Raw genomic sequence first — 17,222 nt, 5'->3', positions numbered from 1 at the left:
TGAGTTGCTGTGATAGTTGATGGGATTACACTGCATGACTCTGGAAGGACTATGGCTGCTTTCATGGTCTCTGCTGGGTGCTTTGGCTAGCTTGAGCTGACACTACCGCAGAGGTTTTCATGCTCCAGCCAGCAAAATCCCTGACCTCTGTAACTATATCATGAAGTTTGGCTTATACATGTTCTGTATTATCCTTTTTTATACTTGTATTATCCCCGGCTTTATCTGGCCTGTTGAACCACTTCATAACCCTGTATAGCAAAGAGCTGACTGTTCTTGGTATTGAGTGAGCTTCAATGAATTATGTGAAGGAAGTGGAATATCTGATCTATAATCAGATAACGGGATGCACTAAATGTTTTGTCTAGCCAATGAAGCTCTGATCAGTCAAGCCTGCAATCTTTGGTTCGGTATTGTCAAGGCTCTAATTGCTATAGCACTATGTAGAATTTGCACTGCTGAGAGTTTGAGAGTGTTTTGTCGCTTGAAGTAGCTTTTAAAACTGAATGCTCTACAGAACTTCCTTGAAATCGTGATAACTTCTAAGGTATGTCAGGTAGGCAAAGGAAATCTGATGTGTCAGCCATGTATTGATATGAATGAAGTTCAAAACTGACTTTAAAAGACACCAGTGTCCCACCAATTGTCTTCTAATGTTGTGTAATCCTACAGGAAACTGACTGCTATTGCTTTTGGAGACCTGAATCCTTTTCCATTACGTCAGATCAGGAACAGGAGGACCTATCACCTGGAGAAAGTGCGTCTCGAACTAACTGAACTTGAAGCCATTCGTGAGGATTTCCTACGTGAACGAGAGACCTGCATAGAAAAAAGAGACCTTATTAGTGATGATGAGGAGGATAGTTGAAAGTACTCAACTTAAACTTTTCTTTGGGATCATGACCAAAGCTCATTGAGTGAGTTAACCTCCAATACACTTTATTAATCCTATCAAACAGAATGTAAACTAGTTGCTTTTGGAAATATGCAGGACAGATTTCCAAAACCCAGCACTTTCAGAAATATTGCTCTGTATGGAGGCCAAACACTTCTGTTTACAATTATGTTCATTGAATTGTATGTAGAGCACTTAAATGAATATCTATCTCAGTGTAGTCAAACAGCTGAATTGCCAGTTGTTTTCCTGTAGCACACTCTTTGTGCCCATATGTGAAACAGTAGTAAGGAGGTCATCACTCAGTTTACCACATTCATTGCCAAGGTTCTGCATTTTTTGACATAATTATGTTTTTTTTATAGCACAGGCACAATGTGGGAGGACATCATATTTTTCATTTTCATATTGGTTCAATAAATGGCTTTTGTCATGTTGTCCTTGAATAAATTAGGCATTCTTTAGGTCACAACTAGAAGTGTGGAATGAAGCACCAAAACAACTTTTGCATTCTTTTGTCTTTTCCTGAAGTGACACGAAATGCATTGTTGATCGGAACACTTGTTTTATTCTTTAAGTATGTATGTTCAAGTATCTATTTGTCATTTGAATGTTCAGTGTATTACTGGAACAGTGACATACATTTGTGCTTATTTGGGCAGCTGTGTTGATAAAAAAAAATACCGGTTACTGTAAAGGGATTTATAGGTCAAATTCTGTTCAGACAATTTTATTCCTATTCAGGTTTTTTGAGACATTGCAGTCGGGGGGGGGGGGGGGGAGAAAGCCACAGCCAAAACCCAGATATTAGGGAGAATGGAACTAGCCACAGGAGTACCATGTTTTAGTAGTTAATTGTCTATCTGTTAAAGGCATTTTATATTTTTAGGGCTTCTACCTACATAGGGTTTCAAATAGGATGAAGTCTTCATCTTTTAAAAAGAAACATAGTAACTTCTCTTTGCATGAATGTATAACTATTGTACAATAGCAGTAGAGATAGGATTCTTAAATAAATGTTTAGCAATGACTCAAGCATAAAGACCACAGCGCACGCACAAAAACTTAAGATCCTTTTGTGGAGGAAAAACACAATATTCTCTGAATGCATTCATCTTTGCCGCAAACGTTGCATGCGCATGCTACAAGGAGCTGTAAGGGAAACACTTGGGACATTTAGCTGCAGTGTTGTTTCCGACTATGAAAACCTGATTGTAGGCCATTCTTTCTCATTTCATGACTAGTTATGCTTTTTAAAAACTGTTCTGAGGACAATACAGTTTTTTTTGTTCGAGAATATATTTATTGCCGCCTTTAAATAAGCATATCGTAAGACAGTTTATCTGGAAGGGAATTATTTTTCTGAAGTGAGGCAAATACTGTAACTTACAGGACTTTTTTTGATACTTAATGTATGCCTTTTTCTCTGTAACATAATTCCAAATAAGGCAACAAATCTTTGCCAGTGAGGGAAACATGGTATGATCTCAATTTGCATGTCACTTATCTTCTAAAATGTGTCCACCTTGTCTATGTTAAGTGGTAGGGGTTGGGAAGGGGAGGGACTTATTCCCTAGTTACTCTTGGTTGCTTACTTGAATTTATTAGGTAGGTTTTTCATATTATTGCATGTACTGTATTCCCTTTTTTTTTTTTACTTACAATTGGTATTTGAATATAAAAATGGGACCAGCTTTTCTAATATTCTAGTTATGTTGTGTTTGTTTTGAAAGAGCTGGTCTCTAAAGCAGTCTGTAATGTCCAGTCTTTCTTTTTCATCTTGTTTTCAAGTGTTAAGCTTAGAAAGAGATTTAATTTAAGATCGTCCTTCCAGTGGCAACAGTTGAAATGTTAAGGTGAATAATTCAGAAGTAAGTACCTACCCTGTTCTTGCATATCTGTTACTCCTGGGTTTTGTTTGAGTCTTCACCTGACCCTATGACTTAGGAGATATTTTCACACTGAATTCATTAAGGTCTTCAGGGTGTGAAGATAAAACTAACTCTGGGGTAGCTGTTCAGGACGTTCTCTAGCTGACAAAACATGACTTGCAATGTTACCGGACCATTTCTTTTTTTTACAATTTTAATGAAGGTTAATTTTGTGTTACTGTGATTCATTATAGATGTTGTTACCCAGTTGTACAGTAAAACTAAGTAGTTTCTTACACTATGTGAATCTAGTACATGAGTAGTAGGAAGCTTATGGAAATCATGTCTCTGTATTTTGTTAGCTTACAGTTGTGAAATCAGTTGATGATATCTTACTCACATTGCTAGCAAGCTGATCTCGTTTTGTTGGGCATCGTTACTGATGCCTCAGTCAAAAGGTCAAAAAATTGAACAGGCATCCAAGACTTACCTCTGACCACTAGAAGTCATAGAACAAAACTGAGATGAATATAGCAGGAAGCCACTTCAGAGGAAGCTCGCCTTGCTGTTGTAAATGTTTTGGGGCAAATGCTAGTTTTCTAGTGATGCTTCATCTGGCAAATTTGAAGAGTAAATAACTCCTGTTAAGAATATGTAAAATATACAGGCAGTATTTAACCAGATGAAACCAAGCAAAATACATTGCAACTTGGTCTACAAAGCTGAATTGTATAGATACCAAGTGTTCACAATTGGGGTGAACTTCCAAAGCAATGCATGAGGATTTAACGTTCGTCACTCTTTAGGAAATCGACCTGTTAATGCAAATAAAGACCTTAAATTGATGATCACAAAAGTTTGTTATTTAATGTTCCATGGTTTTCTGTATTGTAATGAACATTTTTAGGCTTTATTTTTTTAATATTAAGATTGTGCACATGTGTAAAGAGTTCCTTAAGCCAGGCTCCCAGTGTATGTTGTTATAAACCAAATCACTGAGTTGCATCCTGCAGAATATTCCTCCATTCTCATAGTTATGTATGGCTTTCCAGCGAAACTTCTATCTATTGTTTAAAATATCTTCTGTTAAATAGTCAGGAATTTGGTGCACTACATGTTTAGCTATTACAACTGCACAGTATTCCAGCTTTACCTGTACATGTCTATAGATGGTATTATCATCAAGTGTTATTGGATTTTTTCTTTTTTTTTTTTACAAGCTATGTAATCCATAGAAAGAATTTTTGTTGCCTTTTAGGTGTCTTCTGTGAGAGATTCTCCCCTTCTCCCAGTCCCCAGTCTTTGTAAACGTGGTAAGATATTTCAGCAGAACTGGAAGGACTTTTGTTCCTTAAGACATCAAAAATCAGTGAATGAATGGCTGGTCTTAAATCTGATAAAGTTGTATATTCAGTCACGCTTAACTGAAAAATGGAAAATTAGTCACTTTATTTCATGAAAAAGTGTAGTGGTTTAAGTGAATCTTCCCTTAAATGTCATGCTATAAATCAGAAACATGCGGTACAAGAAATTGAATCACTAAATGTAACCAGTGTTGTTTTGCTAAAGACTGATGTAAAGAAAAATAAATTGTTTATTACTTTGCATTACAACTTGCTCTGGTTCTTTTTTTATAACAGATGGAAATAACTGCAGGTGCCATCGAAACAAAAACCATTAGTAAAGTTGGTGATTTTGATGTGATTTGAGAAAGCCTCCATAGAGGAACAAATACGCAAATTTGGTTTTGAAGCATGAAGATGTGGACTATAGACATGTTGCATGCAGGTGATGCTGACTGGGTAAACTTATGATTGGTGTCCTTAATTTCTTGGGGGGGGGGAGGGGGAGGGAGGAGAAAAGGGGAGATAAAATACTCATGAGCATTCACAGGGAACAGACTTCGTAAGAAACCTAAGTATTTACTTGATATCTCCTGATACCAAAAGCCTCTCTAGCAGGCTGGGCACTATTGTTCTGCTGAAGTCTTTGGTAGTTGAGTATGTAACTTCAACTACTTTGAAAATTTAATTAAGCACTGAATTAATTTGGAAACTTAGCTTCAATGTCTGTCTTTCCAAAACGATTTTTGCGTTTTGGAATTAGCTTGATTCTCTTAATGAGGCTGTCAAGTACCTAAGCTATTTCAGATACAAATTCTGGAGCTAAATATTTGTGAGGGAACATGTAAGAGATTATGAGATTACTTTGAATAGTATGTCCAAACAGGTCTTTCATAGGGGTGAATAGTGCACAGCTCTTAACAGCTTGCCATGCTGTAGCAGAGCTAAAGGACAAGTGTAGATATTGGCTCAGTTAGAAAACTGTTCAAAGGAGTTGCAAAATAGGATGAAGAGCAGCAATTAAGGCAGAACAAGGCTCTGTATGGCCTCCTGTCCTATGTACTGAAAAATGTAAGTCTAAGGAATAAACAGGAGTGCATGGGGGGCGATGTCTTCCCTCGGACACTTGACGTATCATTTAGGTTGTGTTGCCCTAACAGCTGCTGGGGCCTTAACAGTTAAAGAACAGCTGAGGCTCCTATTTCCTCCTTAGGACTCCTTAGGCTCAAGAGATCTGTTCTCAGTGAAATTGCATCCAGGATGTGTGTAAGTATGGCTGATGGATATAGCTGATCATGTATGTTGTTAAATTCCTTATCCTTAAGGAATTCATTAACTTAGAAAAATTATAAACACAGCTCACCTCCTCTGAAGTGAAGCCAAGCATCCACAGGGTCTCATTCTCTGTTCTGAGTGCCTGAGAGAGATGTAGAGACCACACTGAAGTCTACTGGTGCTGTTACTGTACATCAGGTATTCACTCTGGGGGATTTTCAGATGTGCTAAACATAGCTCACATATGTGCAGCTACTTGCCCTCATTGGAAGCAGAATCCAAGCAGTGTTGAGGCTTTAGGAGTTCCCACAAATGAAGGTCATGAAGTATATTCACTCAGATAATGCAAAGGAAGGGTATACTCTGCTTTGGAGGTCTTCCCCCTGAAAATGAAAGGTTCAGTCAGAAGGGAAGTCACTGTGGGTATTTCATCATGATACTATGCTGCAGAAGCCATGCTTTGATACTGTTGCACATCTTACTGAAGGGCAGCTCTGCTCTGTCAAAACTGCTAGCCTTTTGGAGCAGGATTAGATTAAAAAGCAGACCTCAGGACTACACACTGAACATAAGATAAAAATCAAATAGTTATTTAATGTGCAGACTATCTGTTCTCTGCCCTTAGTGAGTCTGGGGTACTGCAGAGAAGTGAAAAGATATTAAAAACCTTCAACACTAACGTATATACTTGGGGAAATTAAGATGAGTTTAGTAGCCTTAGTTCAGGCATTTCCTAATTTTGAGTGACTGCATCCTGCCTGTGTGTTAAATGTGATGCGGTTTTTGTGTGAATGAAGCAATTACATCAGTGTACAGTGAGCTGCCTCTAAGACTTCAGGTTTGAACTGATGAGCTGACTCTTAGTGATGTCTTCAGGCACCATGATTGGCGATTAAACTGAAATAGGTGATTTACCAGTTCCTGTAAATGCAGGTGGTATTCTCCTGGTAAGTATTTAAGCCTGAGACTTCCCTTAGGAACGTAAGGTATGCGCTTCCTCCTTTATCACTTCCTAAAGGAGACTGTTAACAGGGCATGGCTAGCAGACACTGCAGCGTTTGCCTTCAGAGTTCAGTGACGTACCGGGTTGCTTGCGCTGCCCTGCCTGCTTTGAAAGCTACTGAACTTCCAGTTTTTGTTCCTGCTCTTGTCCTGTATGCACATAATGGCTTTTGCCCTGATTGCCGAATATGTTGCAATTAGCTCTTTCATACAATCCAATAACTGTCATAAACAGTGGGTATAGTTCTAGTAACACGACAAGTCTGATCCTTAAGGTGTTTTAAGGGTCTCTAAAAGACTTAATCATGTAAGAGCAATTGCTCTTATTTAGATAGAACCTATATTTTTGGCTTACAAACAGGCATCAGGAATAAGATTCAGCCTACCCTTGTTTTTTTCTGGAGACCTTGTAGGGTGAGCCAGCAGAAATTAAACTCAAAGCAGAGTCACTCAGGGTGTAGAGAGCTTGTCCTGGTTTGAAAGTGGTTGTGGTCTGTCAGGACAAACCATATTGCTTTGTCCCCTTGGTTGTAGCTAGGAGCAAACACAAGAGGCGGCCTTCCTTGTGTGTACTTTTCTCTGATAATTTAGTAGGAGCATTGGCATGGCTCTCACGTGATCATATGACATTGTAGCAGTAAAGGTGAAGAGCAAAATCTCTTTATTTCCCTTTTAAAGGGTTCTGAATTCTTCCATGGCCTTTTGAAACCTTTAGCATTGCTCGTTATTTCCTGCCCTCCACCCTCTACAATGTGAGAGGCAGCCACTTTCCTCTTTGACTTGGGAGAGCTGGGTGGGACTCGGGGCTGTAAACACTGCTCCCGGGGCAGGCTAGCAGGGCACAGTTCAATCCTGCTGGCTTGGAGCAAGTTTATTTTCAACTATGACAACAAAAAGCCCTGCCTTTAGGCTCTTGCCCAGCATACAATTATTTTGAAATTCATTGCACCTGTGCAACTTTTTTGCAATGGAAGCAGCCTGCCTGTGTAAGTACGATCGTTTGCCATAGCTTTGCTTTGTCTTAACTGTATACAGAGCTGGAAGGGAAGGCAGCTTGGTATTTATATGCCATTTCTAAGGTATGAACAGTGCCACATCATTCCTCATTAACCAGTGCTGACTATTAACTTGCCCAGAAGAAATTTAAGGAGGCCAAACGGTGTTTATTGCAATTACTGTCAGCCAAATAAAGTTGGAGAAAATCTAGTTTTACAGGTTTTGAGAATGTCTTTAAGACAGGAGAGTAAACAAACGAAGGACTTAGAATTGCTGGTAGCTGATCCAGGGCACAGTCTAGGGCAACCTGAAAACCAGTATTGCAAACGTTTGCTATGGTAGTAAATATTAATGTGTTCTGAGATCAGCACTGGGGACTGAAAAACCTGTGCCACTTTTTCATGATGGTGGTTTCTTGAAACAACAGGGCATTTCCTTGGGTAACAATACTACATTTCAGACCACACAGTATAGGTTTGTATAGAATACAGAATAAACAAAATGGGCATTTCCATAAAGGAGATTGCAAATGGAGATCTCTCTAATGGAGTCACTCCATCAGCTTTGTATTTCTTCAGTATTGTTTTCCTGTATTGTGTATCTACTAAAGTGGAAGAAATCAAGTCCTACCTCTGACCTAGTCCCTTCCAGAGCGGGGGAGAGCTGTGTTCAGCTGGGGCGCCCGGGAAACACCGGGCCCGTACCCGCATCTCACAGGCGGGTATGCAGTGCTGTCGCTTCCGGCCTGAGGTGAAGCGCAAGGATTATTAAAAAACATGAATCCCCCCCCCCCCCCCCCATAGTCTTGTTCAAGCACCTTCGTGCACCCGTGCGTTGCTGATGAAGCTTTGTGTTCCCCTCGCAGGGTAGCTCCGCTTGACCGCTGAAACGAAGTCCCACCGAGGACAAGGCGTGTCTGGGGGTTTGGGTTTGTTGCCTAGGATTGCTGCTGAAACGGGGGACAGTACGTGCTCTTTACTTAACCTGGAGTAGTTGCCCCCCCCCCCCAAAAGCGGGGGGGGGAGAGGGCGGAGCGGGCCGCCAGGGGGCGGGCGGGCCGAGGCGGGGCCGGGGCCGGGGCCGGGGCCGCCCCCGCCGCCTGCTGCCGGCGCACGCGGCGGGCAGCGCCCGGGGGGGCAGCGCCCGGGGAGCCCGCGCCGGCGGCGGTAAGTGGCGGGGGCGTGGGGGGCCCTCGCCGCCGCCTCGGCGAGCAGCTCCCGCTGCTGCGGGCAAGGCCGGCGAGGACCGGGGGGTGCGGCGGCTCAGGGCTGCTGGCGCCGGCCGCCCGGCCCCTCTGCTCGCTGGCCTCGTCCTGCAACCCTGCGTGGCTCCAGCGCGTTACCCGTGCGTCCCTCCCCGCCCTTCCCCTTGAGCGGGGGTCGGCGGGGGTTTCAACGCCCGCGCCCCCCGGGGGTGGCCGAGGGGTGCCTCCGGCCGGGCCGTGCCCTTCGAGGGGCAGCCGAGACGGGAGGTGGGCCGCGGGAGCCGCCGCCGAGGCGGAAAGCTTTGCTGCGACCCTCTTCTGGAGGGGCCAGCCCTGAGACGGCAGCGAGCTTCCAGCTTTCACAGAGCCTGGGTCCGTTCGTGCGGAAACAAAAAAAGCCTGCGGAGCGCGCGGGCCAGACCTCGCTCGGCTCTGCAGGGATGTTTCTCGGCGGTGGCGGTAATCCTTGGAGGCGCCTCGAGGACGGGCATCGCGGGCAGCCAGGCCAGGGCTTTCCCTCGCAGCGCGCGAGGCGTTGGCGCCGAGCTCGTCGCCCAGGCACGCGGCGGCCGGGGATCAGTTACGGCGGCAGTCCCGCAGCGGGCTGCCTGCCCCGCGCCACGGTTCGCGGCAGAGCTCGCGCGGTTGGTGCGAGCCCCTGAGACGGAGGCTGCGAGGCACGGAGACGACGAGCACGGGCGTTAGAGAGGCACCTGGTGAGAGCTAGGGGAGGGGTGGTGGTTCTGTGATGGGACCCCGTGGTCACGTTGGGCTCCTGAGCCGTCTAGTGTGTTTTGTGTCGTTTATGGATATCCGGGTAGTAACAGCTGCCTCCATCCTCTGACAGAGAAAACGTAGGCTGCTGTTGTTTCCTGACAGGAGATATCTGATGCGGCAATAAGGGTTCGCTGGAATTATTACCACTTTCTAACTGTGCTTTGATTTTTATTTTTCTTTGCAAGCAGAGGGTAAAAATTACTTCCTTTTTTGCTGATGGAATTGTTAGTCTTTTCTAGGATTAAAAAAAGGAATAAGAAAGGAGAAAAAAATCAGTGGGGATGAGAAGGGTGAAAGGGCACCTTAACGCTTGGAAGTTCAGTTTAGTTTTAGGTTAAAGCACCCGATGTAGCAGACCGAATCATTTCAATTTGTTTCCTTTTTTTTCAAATGGTTGATCTGAAACAGGTAAGATTTGATTCCAAGTTGTAACCTTTTTTCTATATTAAAAAGCAATTCATGAGGGAAGTTATATTACTTTGCTCAGTTCTAAGGTGTGTTTGGGGTTATACCTTAGTATAACTATCACTTTGTGACATAAAAACATGCCTGAGGGGATGCCGCTGAGTTTGACAGAGCTCAGTGATTCATCTCGTGTCAGGCGTACGTAAGAAAGTAGGATTATTCAGCTGTTACCGCAGTCACTTGAAACTGGTTGGCCAAATAGCTAGAGAAGATGCACTAAGGAAAAAATACCCCGAGCTGGTGACAAGGTAAACGATCCAACAGTTTTGTTCCCGTCTCGAATTTCTATAATCTGTCCCTGAGGGGGGGATGGACGTTTATCGGGGATTCAACGTGTGCAGACTGGCCGTTGCTCGTAGAATAATTTGACGATGACAGACTAACGACTACAAAGGGAAAACTTTTCTAAAAGAGAAATCTTAACTTTCTTCTTTCTGCTCCCCTTAGGGTGGATTGTGTCACTTTATTCTGAAGAGCCGATTTCTTAGATTAATTTCCTTTCCACACAGCACAAGCTGCACTAGGAAAGGCACTTCTGTAATGGAAAAGAACATCTACGTTTGGGGTTTGTACTGGTATAAACACGTCTGTTTAAGTTCATGCCTTTAATCACACTGGGAAATACAAATTTCTTAGGGCAGATAAGGTCTGATTTATGGTACGACAGAATTTAGAAAGGTGACGTGATTAGGCAGGAAATGTTTCTAGTGCCTAAAACTGAAATCTGGAGTTCAGTGTTTGGTTTCTGGTTTTGCTGTAGCTTCGTCACGTAGCTGTAGGTAAATCGTTGGCATGAGACTAGCGATGCTTTGTTACCTCAGGATATTTGGGACGTTAGGTAAAGGGAGCCAAAAGGTGGAACTATACTGTGACGCAGCTTTATGAAAACAGAGGAAGTTGAAAATATTCAACGCTAGGAATCCTAGAGTAAACAGACTGAGATGGAAGAGATGGTCTCAGTGTGTGAGAGCTGAGGGAAAGACATGGGATGTTTTATGAGAGAACTCAGAAGGTTACGTCCTCTCCCAAGCTTGCTGTGGGGTGCTGGTAGCTGTTGAAGAAGCTGTGTAACTTCTGGCTCACTGTAAAAGCCTTTTTAATATCAATAACTATTTTGATTTTAAAGTTCCAGCCTGATCCAGCAGCCACTGAAGCTGAATGCCCGTCTTCCCTGCTTTAATGAATTCTGGTGCAGACCTTATATGATTGGAATGGTCCTAAATCATTGAACTGAAATATTGTTTGGGTACATACCCCAGAAGTGTTAACATAAAAATAGTGTATCAAAAAAATAAAGTTGATTGATTGTCACTCTTTTCTCAGATCATGAATATGCAACTTGTTCATCTGAATGAGTCAAAAATGCATGGCCACCTCTAATTCAGTCTACTTTCACTGGTCAGCCTGGGGAAATAATCGTCTGATTAAAGAAAAAAAATTAAGGCTCTCATTCTTCCTTTGATATAATTGTGCTTTGGAATAACTGTGCTCCATACTTGCAAACCAGGTCCAACAAAAACATCACCGTTCAAATCTTTCAAAGTGAAATAATTTTGGTTTCCTAAGACCAGTATATAATAATATGTGGGGAGCACCGTGTTTATGCCTGTGAATGGCATTTTCACTTCAGATGAATTTTAAGAGTGTGAAGGTCATCTTTTATTATCTTATTCCCCCTTATGCTGTGCATTTGCTAATGACAATTGTCTTGGATCATCGAGTGTGTGATCTATTTTGGGCATCTGCTACAGTGGCTGCTGGGTGACAGCCAGCAAGAAATATCTGCAGAGGTAATGAGAGTGGAAGGCAGGATAAGATAACATGGAGTGATAGGCACGGGAAACACCAGCAGAGCAGAGGTATGGCTGGAGGGTCTGAATGCTTTGGAGGAGTTTTTCTGTCTTCAGAAGTGAGGCTCTAGGCTTAGATGCCTGAATGGCTCCTCGGTGTCATGGGTAGGCTTTCTCATTTGAGCTTTGTGGAACAAGGTGTTAAAAGATCAGCGAGAGGTCTGGTGAGGGGGGCAGGTCTGGTTATTTTTGAGAAAATATTGCATGGATTCTATGAATCTGCAGAAATAGACGTGTTCTTTGGAGGATGCTGGGAGATGAGTAAACTTGTCAATCCAACGCAAGCTGGCTATATTCCCAGAGATATCTTGGGCGGGTTCCCCATTCTCAAATTATTTTTTAACTTGCCCCTCTGAATGACAGTCTGTCTCTCTCTTAGGACAATGGTTTTCTGTTAGGTGTGTTTGCATTAACGTTATTTATAGCTATGTACCTTGAATTCTGATGAAGGGAGTAGTCAGTCTGAGGGAATTACAGTCTATGGGCAAGTCTCAGCAATGTCTCTTAATATATGGGTATTTTCCCTTAGTTGACTTTTGCGTGGGCTTGGAACTTAATTTTGAGAATCATCTTGAGCACAACGTTTAGGGTTTTTCAGAAAGACTTGGCGTTGTCCCTAGTTTACTTTTTCTGAAGACTGCAGGTGTTGAGCTAGGTTTGCACCGACGCTTTGGAAAATCCTGCTCTGAACCAGTGCAAACAAAATTATATCAATGTAATACAATGCTAAAAGCTCAGAGATGTCCGAGTTCTTTTAAATATTACTAAAGCATTTGTTGCTTGTAGTTGCAAGCCCTGACCAGAGTTAGTCAATGAGCTTTTTTGAGGTTATGAGAGATTGACTGAGGGATACAACAATTTGCTTACAAAGCAGAATTTGAGTTGTTTATTTTCATTGAGAGGAGAAGAGAGACATTTTTATCTCAGGCATGAATATGGCTTAGGGAAGGGGAAATCATGAAAAAAGTAGCAGAACAGTTACTGGCTCCGTTTTGCAAAACTCTGAAAATTATAGGAAAGCTAAGGATCATCTGGAACATGTCTGACAAAGCACACAGGTGTAAAGTGGAAGGGACAAAAACTGCTGTCATGTGTCTAGTCCAGCCTTGACAATGTGAGCGTTCGTTCCTACATTATGCTCTTAAAATGCTCTGTTTTTTCCGATCTTGAATATCACAGCCTGTGCGGTTTCCATCACTTTCCTTAGGTAGTTGAATGAGAGAGATCATCATTAGAACGCAGTCAGAGGAGGGACAGGGAAGCAAATTTGTCTCTGTTGCAAAGATTTGAGCCTGGGATTTGAACAGATTTGTTCATGAAAATGCAATAGGCCCTTTGCTAAAGCCTCACAGAGCCTTTAACAGAACCATCACATCCAGCCAGGCAGCTGCAGTGGAAACCTACTGAAAGCTCCTGCTGGAGGCATGTTGTGCCTACCTCTCCTCAGTGAGGTGACTGGAAGCATGTCTGTCATTCAGTGAAAAGGGTAACTTCTCCTGACCTGAGACAGGAATAGATGTATTTTAATCATATGATGTGACATGATGACATGCATCTGTCACAGCATGCATCCTATTCCATGAGGTGTATAGACACACACCCTTCATGTAGGAGAGGACACAGTTTTGGATGTATAGCTCAAATACGTCCCATCATCTGACAGGAGTGGGGCTCTGGGCCCCTTGGGGAGGAACAGGGCTTACCAGAAAAATTCATCTGCCCTGTACCTTTCCTATCTTGAGGGACAGCATAGAGGAGCGCGGCCTGTGGGCTGGATCTGCACCATGGACCGGAAACTCCCCATCTTACGAGTACGTCACGAAGGGGAAAGATATGAAGAGAAATGGATGGTTCAAAGTCCCTCTTATCTCCTTGTGCTTTGGAAATGGCAATCCAAAAGGATGCACACTGCAGAGAGATGTTAAGTGTATGGAGAGAGCTATCACTAAGTGACACTAAATTGGGTCACTAGAAGATGGAAGCAGGCACTGCTTTTCGTCTTGTGTTGCATAACTGGTGTTGAATGCTTAACAGAGGGACGTTGGGTTTTTGTTGATAACCCTTCACTCATTGCTACTGGTTTTTGAAAGAATGAATGTTATGTCTGTCTAATACGAGGCTGAGTGTTGATGTAGCAGACTTTCAGCTTGAGATGAAGTAGCCCAATCATTTTTGTCCCAATGTGTACGTTTTGCTAATATAGGCTCTTCAAAAATTGTATATACGATTTTGTATGTACAATTTATCTTACTTTGCAGCCCTGGAAGGAACATAGTTGGAAAGAAGTTGCATTGATATGCAACAAGTGTCTCCGATGTGTTAGAAGCCAGTGGTTTAAAAAAAAAAGTGAGGAGGAAAATAAATCAGCAAGTCTGTTTTCTGAAGTGAATACAATGGCAAAAGCAGGGTGCGTTTTGACAAGTCAATTAGATTTGTACAGTTTATTTGCTGCTTATGAGTTATGGTTATGTTAGAGAATGAATTTGCTCTTTGGTACTTCATCCTATGTTATAACAAGTCTGCTGATTTATCCAAAAAGCTGGATCTTCTTGCAACGTTTAATTGAGCGTGTTTCTAAAGGATCAAAATAGAGTTTCGTTTGCTGGTAAAATATATTTCCCCGGTGTATCAAAGTCAGAAGTCAAAGGCTGCTATTTAAAAACCTGCAGGAGCTCTCTAGAGATACAGAATTTGGAAATCCCCAGCGTGTCTGCCGCAAGCAGCCGTTGGGACCGAGTTTCATAAGGAAATAAGCATCACACTGAGAAATGTGGAAATGCTGCTGTAGTCCTGAGGTACGTGGGAGTAACTATATGGCTCCATACAGTTAGGTTTTATTGTGGTGTTAGAGGCCTTATAGCTACCTAACTGTACACGTTCTGATCTACGATAGTGGCTGTTGCTTGGGCCACTGGGGATAATTCTAGTGTTTATCCGCGCAGGAAACGCAAAACACGTTGTAAACTGGTCAGCAGGTTATTGTGTTAAAATGCATTTTGTCAGCATAACATATGTTGCTGTGTGGGTGTATCCTGAGGAATAATGTCTCTGATCTTCCTTTTCAAGAGCAGCAGTTTCTGCACCAGCTGCCCAAAACTGGAAAAAAATATTGAATGGAAAACCGAGTTGATGTTTGTTGGTATAGAGAGTGTTACACTTGGGCATAATTAAAAAAAAAATCGATCAGGTTTTCATGGAACTAAGCTCATATTTCAGGCCTGAATTTTTATGCCATAATGGCAGTCTCTAAAAGGAGTTTCATCCACTGGATTTTGCTAGGTGGTGTGCGTCGAAGGCTTCTTCATTTCTGTTATGCTCTCTGTCAGCAATCTAAATCTGGGACCAGGGTGCTGTTACTCCTGAGAGTTTCTTCCTTTCTATATCACTGCAGAACATGAGGATTCAGGAAGCACAGTACATTAGAGAACAATTGTATGTCATGGTGAATTCTTTCTCAGTCTCTCTCCACCCCATCATTTTGGGAGCCAGGAATGATCCTTGCTGCCAGACGTCTCTAGGGTTGAATCCACTGACTCTGGTAGGAAAAGCAAGTTCTCTCTCCCTTTCCCCAGCCACTTCATTCTCTGTTTTGCAAATCTCGTGAGGCTCTCCGTTTTATAGGATGACCTGCTTTGTGGAGAAAGCACTCTTCGAGACACGTTCAGTTGGTGTTGGTCACTAAGGACCAGTATAAGGCACTTCCTGATTTTAAAGCGCACCAATATGAGGCTTGTCCTTTCAGACCTCACAGAGCTCATCGCTTTTATCATGATTATGCTCAGGAAGCAAATGTCACTGTTATACAGAGTAATATATGCAATAAATAAATGCTGCTGTTGTTTTTCTCATCCGAAATGTCTAGGGGGTGATGCAAGATGTTGCCCTGAAAACCCTGGAGATAGGATCACAATGCTTTTTTGCAGCAGTAGTCCAAGCTTCCTTTTACAGTCTCACCACCGCGTTTCACGAACAGAGCCTGAAGCGAGAAAGAGGAAGTTCTACGTTGTGGTCTTTTGGGTTTGTGGTCTGCCCGCTGACGCTCTGATGAAGGAGCCTGTAATGCTGATTCTCACGGTAGCTCTTTTTGGTGTATTAGGTCCCCAGGCCTGTTAAACTATATGCCTTACTTCTGTCACGTTTAGGTTTAAAGGTATATTTTGTGCTTCTGGTTAATTATGTGCCCAAGTACTTTGGTGAGGAGCAAGAGCCTTCTGCAGTTAGAGGCACACAGCTTTTTCCAGATTTGGACTGTCACTCTTCAGCTGAGACTGCCGAATTAATTCCATATATGCTTTGGTCAGTGGTAGCTTTGGCCCTGAATGAGCTGCAGTGGGGCCAGTGAGGTTATATCAGAAACGTTTTACTGATTCTTTGTCTGTTGGAAGGTCATGATGAACATCATTTTTCTTTCTTACTATCCTAGTTGCATCATCTTTGCGCATCAATGAAGAGTCCAAATATGGCTTTGTTCAAGCAACAGAAGGTGGAGGACGTTTATGAAATCGGGGAAGAGCTAGGAAGGTAAGTTTGCACAGATGACAGCAGTACTAGTCTAAAAGCTGACGTGTTGGGAAGTTTGCAGCATCTTTTAACAATGACTTGATCTCTACTCTGCATGATAACCTAAATTAACGTAAAACAAGAGAAACGCGTTCCTTTATAGAAAATACATTTTCAAACAGTTGTTTTAGGTTAACTGTAGTAACTATTTTTGCTGTTTCCCTTCTTACAACTGGGACAACAAAAGGTATGTTTACATGGCCTTTTGTAGATAGGAGTCAGCTGTGTCTGTGCTTTATACTGAGTTCACCTGTCTGTTCTCTGAACCAGCTAAGAAGCAGGAAGCCATGGTACTATGGCCATGATCATAGACACAGCTCTCTTTTTCAGCTTGTTTTTTTTTGGAACAGTGCTGCCCAGCCTCTGGCTATTTTGGAGCATGGACATGTTCATATCTGCCTGCAAAACACTGTGTACGTATTCCTGAAAAGATTCACAGATCAAAATTTCAGCTGGCCTGGTTAATGTGTTTGTATATCTTATAATCCATAAAGACTTACCTACAAATATTAATTATAGTTGAAGTTAGTGGGCTATTACCATGCTTAACCATAAGCAGGTGCTTAAGCGCTCTACTGGATTCATGGCCTGGATAAGGCAGGGCTCCCACAGTCGCTTAGCAGCACACAGCGCTCTGAATGAGGATAAACTGTTCCCATTCAGTATTCAACCCTCTACTGATTTTTTTTAATATGCAGATAACTACATTAGGGCTATAGACATGCTGGCTTCTTGCCAAACATCTAGCAGTTGGTTCTGATACATGGCTGTATGTGCACAATTATCTTTTTTTCGAGGGCTGATAATTGAGTTACATTAAAACACTTCAGTTGAAGCTGTTTCCCTGCCAGATCTTCTTTTTCAGCCCCAGCTATTTCATCACTAGAATTGTCAAGAATGTTTCTTTATAAAGGGGATGTTTATATTTTTTTTCATTCTTTTCCCTTTCAGGAAGGCCTCTGTTGTTAAATTTTCCATAACTGG

The 17,222-nt window shown here is 42.5% G+C and overlaps 2 protein-coding genes and 1 long non-coding RNA gene across 9 annotated transcripts in view; 2 read left to right on the top strand and 1 right to left on the bottom strand.

The window, feature by feature from the left end:
- Window positions 1-4,379, top strand: part of TBC1D2B (TBC1 domain family member 2B) — a 40,944-nt gene extending 36,565 nt beyond the window's left edge. The window contains exon 13 of the mRNA XM_068958815.1: window positions 673-4,379. Within this exon, the coding sequence (XP_068814916.1) occupies window positions 673-868 (196 nt within the window). The 3' untranslated portion in view covers window positions 869-4,379. The remainder of the gene's footprint in view (window positions 1-672) is intronic.
- Window positions 4,380-5,354: 975 nt separating this feature from the next.
- Window positions 5,355-17,222, top strand: part of DAPK2 (death associated protein kinase 2) — a 61,518-nt gene continuing 49,650 nt past the window's right edge. Inside the window, exons 1-2 of one of the 7 annotated variants that reach the window (XM_068958825.1) lie at window positions 5,355-5,375; window positions 16,102-16,199. In XM_068958825.1, coding sequence (XP_068814926.1) covers window positions 5,370-5,375; window positions 16,102-16,199 — 104 coding nt within the window. In that variant the 5' untranslated portion in view covers window positions 5,355-5,369. Of the gene's footprint in view, window positions 5,376-6,438; window positions 7,373-8,473; window positions 8,549-8,573; window positions 9,303-9,329; window positions 9,772-13,104; window positions 14,474-16,101; window positions 16,200-17,222 lie in introns of those variants that run through there. The other 6 variants (XM_009681522.2, XM_068958827.1, XM_068958826.1 and 3 more) reach the window with 6 other exon arrangements.
- Window positions 5,385-8,354, bottom strand: LOC138068923 (uncharacterized). The gene is made up of 3 exons (XR_011143788.1): window positions 8,200-8,354; window positions 8,013-8,127; window positions 5,385-5,767 (listed from the first exon to the last, which is right to left on the bottom strand). It is a non-coding gene; the product is annotated as an uncharacterized lncRNA (long non-coding RNA).

This window comes from Struthio camelus, chromosome 12 (assembly GCF_040807025.1).
Source record: "Struthio camelus isolate bStrCam1 chromosome 12, bStrCam1.hap1, whole genome shotgun sequence".
In the NCBI taxonomy this organism is placed as follows: domain Eukaryota; kingdom Metazoa; phylum Chordata; class Aves; order Struthioniformes; family Struthionidae; genus Struthio; species Struthio camelus.
This window is presented reverse-complemented; position numbering and strand designations above follow the sequence as displayed.